This window comes from Myotis davidii, unplaced genomic scaffold (genome assembly GCF_000327345.1).
Source record: "Myotis davidii unplaced genomic scaffold, ASM32734v1 scaffold496, whole genome shotgun sequence".
NCBI classification, from domain to species: Eukaryota; Metazoa; Chordata; class Mammalia; order Chiroptera; family Vespertilionidae; genus Myotis; species Myotis davidii.
The window spans coordinates 330,926-336,138 of NW_006289398.1; the positions used below are offsets into that span (position 1 = coordinate 330,926).

Here is a 5,213-nt window from a genome sequence, read left to right on the forward strand (position 1 = left end):
AACTTGTTTTGCAGCTAACGTAATTGCACCTTTCTGCAACTTTCCCTTTTTCTTTTGATGCATCAAGAACTGGACAATCGCAACTCAATCTTTGCTTGAAAACTCTGTTTATTTCATCTTATTTTTACAATGGGTTGATATTCAACTGAAATAAAACAATTGATTCCGATCAGCGGATGAAATTAGAAAAATAGTTATAATTCGTAATAATTAGATTAACCGAAAATTGAAAGATGTCTCAAAACAGATGACAGATGTCATGAAACATTGATTTTGATTGAAGGCTTCGCAGTTTTTCACTACAACATAATTTACAGCTGCATTCGCCAATAATTCCCGTTTAAATATTCATTTGCTACTATTATCATGGGACAGAGGGAGTAACTTATTTTAAACCATGTTGTGAATCTTCAATTGGAGAGGGAGTTTCCCATGTAATTAGGTAATTTGCTTTGAGGTAGATCTAATCTTTGTTTTTTTTAACAAGTTGTTTAATTTCCTGTGTAAATACTTAATTGCTAACTAATGATAGCGCTTATTCTGATACAGTACCAGGAAAAACTCACTTTTTATTTTAACATATTTCTTTGACTCCCTCTTTCCTCCCCTCCACTACCACACACAGAGAAGACAGAGAAGCAAGGTTTCTGGCCAGTAAAATGGGAATCATAGCAACATTCCGGTCATGGGCAGGTAAGTTACTTGACTTTGTTTTCAAATGTTAAGTTTTTATGCAGCATCTAATGTAGATGTTAATCTAGTCTTACATGTTATTTTTAGACCTAAAAGAATTTGCACAGAATTATTAAAATTGACTATTTGTAAGTCTATGTACTCAGGATTACCTGGGCAATTAAAAAAATTAAATGTGAGATATATATAAATATATATATATGGATATATATATCGAGATACATATATGTATATATGAAGGTGTTAGCTGTATATGTAACTAAAGTTTGTTACCTAAAAGGACAATATAAAACATAATTAATATCAAATAAGCAAGGTGTATGCTATTAGTAGTCTTACATTTCTTGAGAAGTGGGAGTAAGCATGCTTTATCTTTCTGTGGAATAGAAAGCAAACATATTTCTTAAAATAATACCACCACTAAGTGTGCTATTTTATATTAATAAATACCTTCTTCCTTCTTGACTTTGTAGAATAATTTAAGGAATAGCATACACAGGAGTGTAGCAGTAAACAGAAGAAAATTTTCCTAAGCATATCTGTGTTACCTAGGTAATGCTAAGATATATTTTCCATACAGATTACTATCCCAGCCATTGGCCCCTAGCCAGTATGTATTCAGTGACTTCCCCTGACCTCTCAGTGCTTTGGTAAAAATCTCCATTCATGCTGTGTCCTCCTGACTACCTATTTCCCCTTACCCTTGTGGATAAACTAGGTATTTATGAGGGCCCAGTGATCACACATTCTTTTTTATACTTAACCAGCCTCCACGCACTATTTTAACATAGAAACCAACACAGTCCTTCTGCCAAGTTTAACTATCACTGCCCTTACTTCAGAATTCACTCTAACTTAGTTTCCTTTAGCTACAACTATCATCTTTTGCCATCCTTCAACTTTTTTGCCATTAGAGCAGTTTCTGTCTTACCAACACATGAATTCTATCCTGCTCTAACCACCAGGACAGCCTAGCTACTATCTTCTCATTCTCCTTACCTCCAGTCTCTAAGCTCTGCCATTCTATTCCCTTGCATCTCTTAAACATTATTTCTACCGTGCTTCAGTTTGCCCTCTATCCCTTATATACTGATCCATCATTAGAAACTTAGTTGAGAGTTTTCAACCCTCCTAATGAAGTAAGGAGAAAAATACCGGCATTACAAGTTAGAACTCTGAAAACATTTTTCTCACAGAAATAATTTCTTAAATAGTATTTAGACACTGGTACTGTTCATGAGTTATAAGCTTTTGTATATTTGTAACATTATTATATATATTTCAAAAGCCAAAATTGATTGACAAATGAACTCCAGAACACAGTTGCTTTATGAGATGCAACCGCCCGTTTTCCTGATTAGTGCAGAGTATGATCTATAGAGACTGTATCATAATCTGTAATCTCTCACATTACATCAAACATCAGAGTTTGAGAAATACCATTTTGATGACTTAAGCAAATAATTTTGAACCCAAACTCAAAGAGAAAATATAGATTACTAATTTTTTTTGAAATTCAAGTCAATGATTTTTTTTCTTTTTATACTTTAGGTATTATTAATTTATGTAAACCTGGAAACTCTGGGATTCAATCTCTAATTGGAGTACTTTGCATACCAAATATGGAAATAAGGGTTTGTAAAAGTTATTCTGATTGTTTCATTTTTTGGACTTTTAATAGCAGAAAATAATTGTAGAAAGGTTATTTCAGGTGATGGTGGAAATGAATGTGGTTATAGGTGGAAAGATCCAGAAGCAGGCATCTAGAGGTTGGGGCAGTTTAGTTGACTTCTTACTCAGCAGTGATGAAGGGACATAGTTTTTGGAGTCTGGTTGATTGAAGTTTGACTACTAGTTTTACTTATAGTTCTATGACCTTGGGCATACTGCTTTTTAAAAATACTTATTTTTATTGATTTCATAGAGGAAGGGAAAGAGGGGAAGAGCGCGCGCGCGCGCGAGAGAGAGAGAGAGAGAGAGAGAGAAGAGAGAGAGAAAGAAACATGAGTGATGAAAGAGAATCATCGATTGGCTGCCTTCAGCATACCCCCACTAGGGATCAAGCCCACACCAGGACACTAGGAATCAAACTGTGACCTCATGGTTCATAGGTTCATGCTCAACCACTGAGTCATGCCTGCTGGGTAGGCATATTGCTTTTAACCTTTAAATCTGTGTCTTCATGTGTACAGTGGGGTTACTGAAGATTTATTGAAGAGATTAAATTTTTTATTTAGTAAGCATTTAATAGTTATTTTTTGTCTAATATATTTTTTATCTAAGATAGGCCTGATAGCAGTAGTTGTTTTTTGGTGGTTTTTTGGGGGGTTTTTTTGGTGCCTTTTGTTTTTTTCTCTCTTAAGAAACTGTTTTAGTGGGTCCCAAAATTGTGTGACAAATGGTTGGTCAAGTGGTTTTCATTGAAAAGTATTAATTTTAAAAACTTAATAATTTAAAGTCCCCCTCTCCCTCTCTCAGAACAAATGGTCCACAAACATTTTCCCTTCTGAAGGTTTTCAATGCATTATCAGTAACCATTTTTTTAAACTATTAAATATACATGGCCAATAGAGACAACAGTTCTGAGACTGTTCTTCCTTCCAGTGCTGATTAAGACTGGGTGTCAGGTATTAGTGGCAATACTCATGTAGCCTCCTGAGATCCTGAGACCTCTGGCAGACTTGGTGACTTTGCCAGCTCCAGCAGCCTTCTTGCCCACTGCTTTGATGACACCCACAGCAACCGTCTGTCTCATATCATGAACAGCAAAATGACCCAGAGGAGGAGCTCTCAACACATCCGGGCTTGCCAGAAACCACAGCAATGATGACAGTATCAACAGATTTCTAGAATTTGGGGCGATCTTCCAGCTTCTTCCCAGAATGACAATCAATCTTCTCACAGGTTTAATCAGCAATTTGCAAACAGTTAGCACAGGTTTGGCCTGAATGGTTCAGGATAATCACCTGAGCTGTGAAGCCAGCTGCTTCCTGGGTCATTTTGGCTGTCCCCAGCCATGGTGCATGATGAGCATCTTGGATAGACATGTCATTGACATTGAAGCCCACATTGTCCCTAGAAAGAGCTTCACTCAAGTTTTATAATGCATTTCAACAGACTTCAGTTGTAACACTGACTTGAGCAAAGATAACAATTAGTTATACTGGGTTTGGGAATACCAGTGTCCACAGGGACAGTACCAATGCCACCAATTTTGTAGACATCCTGGAGGGGTAGGTGCAAGGGCTTGAAATTTGAAATTCTGCATTCGATGTGAAGAGGGTTGACTGACTTACGGAGAAATTCCCGGTCAGTGCACCATTTTGAAAAGGAATTTTTGGACTGGAACCTGGATTTTTTGTCTGCCAGAGTCAAAGAATGAATCCACGGACAGAGAGTAGTATAGCCTATTAGTTCTGTTTTTATCAGTTTTTTATTTTGAGAATAGAACATTCAATACATCTTTAAGCAAAGATTTTTTCCCCCATAAAAGTTAATGAACTGTATTTATTTGCATTTGCAGAGAGGTCTGCTTGAAGTACTTTATGACATATTTCGTCTTCCTCTGCCTGTGGTGACTGAAGAGTTCATAGAAGCGCTGCTCAGTGTAGGTAAGTATCAAGGTGCATCTGCATCTATTCAAATGTTATAATTTTTGAAATGGCAACCTAATGGAGACAATCCCTCAAAGAAAAAGTACTCAACTAAATACTGAATATAATTTTCTTTTCTTATTGCATTATAGTGGCATGAAATTAATATAAAAGTAAAACCTCCAATAAATTTCTAAAAATAAGAAATTTTTAGTTTCTCCTGTCATCCTAGCTCTTCAAATGAGCAATGAAATTAATAAAAATATGGACCAAGAAAGGAAGAGGAGACAATAAGAAACCTATATAATTCTCAAATTACATGATCTAATTCTTATTTTAGACAAATGACCCCAGAGTCCCCAAATAGTTAGATTTGTGTACATTTATATAAATCATTTTTTTCTGAATGCCTTTTTAGCCTATTTTTTTCCTAACCAACATTTAAAAAGATCATTTATAGCCTGGCTAGCTTGTAGTTATATACACTTGTTTAATTTTCTCCTAACTACTTATTTTTAACTATTTTAGATCCAGGCAGATTCCAGGACAATTGGAGGCTCTCAGATGGCTTTGTAGCAGCTGAAGCAAAAACTATTCTTCCTCATCGTGCCAGATCCAGGTAGAATTTAGATACAGAAATGGTTCAAATTTATTACAATGACTGTTTTTATATTAAACTAGAGGCCTGGTGCACAAAAATTGGTGCACTTGGGAGGTCCCTCATCCCGGCCTATGCCCTCTTGCAGTCGGGGACCCCTCGGAGGATGTCCACCTGCTGGCTTAGGCCCGCTCCCTGGGGGATCAGGCCCAAGCTGGCAGTCAGACATAACTCTGGCAGCCCGGCAGCCCTCGGGGGATGTCCACTTACCAGCAGGGAGCAGACCTAAGCTGCAGTCGGACATCCTTAGTGCTTCTCAGGAGGCGGGA

General features: G+C 36.9%; 1 protein-coding gene across 12 annotated transcripts in view; it reads left to right on the forward strand.

The window, feature by feature from the left end:
* Positions 1-5,213, forward strand: part of RICTOR (RPTOR independent companion of MTOR, complex 2) — an 88,798-nt gene that overhangs the window by 48,083 nt on the left and 35,502 nt on the right. For all 12 annotated transcript variants that reach the window (XM_015562625.1, XM_015562628.1, XM_015562619.1 and 9 more), the window contains 4 exons: positions 626-693; positions 2,245-2,327; positions 4,217-4,304; positions 4,815-4,905. In XM_015562625.1, coding sequence (XP_015418111.1) covers positions 626-693; positions 2,245-2,327; positions 4,217-4,304; positions 4,815-4,905 — 330 coding nt within the window. The remainder of the gene's footprint in view (positions 1-625; positions 694-2,244; positions 2,328-4,216; positions 4,305-4,814; positions 4,906-5,213) is intronic.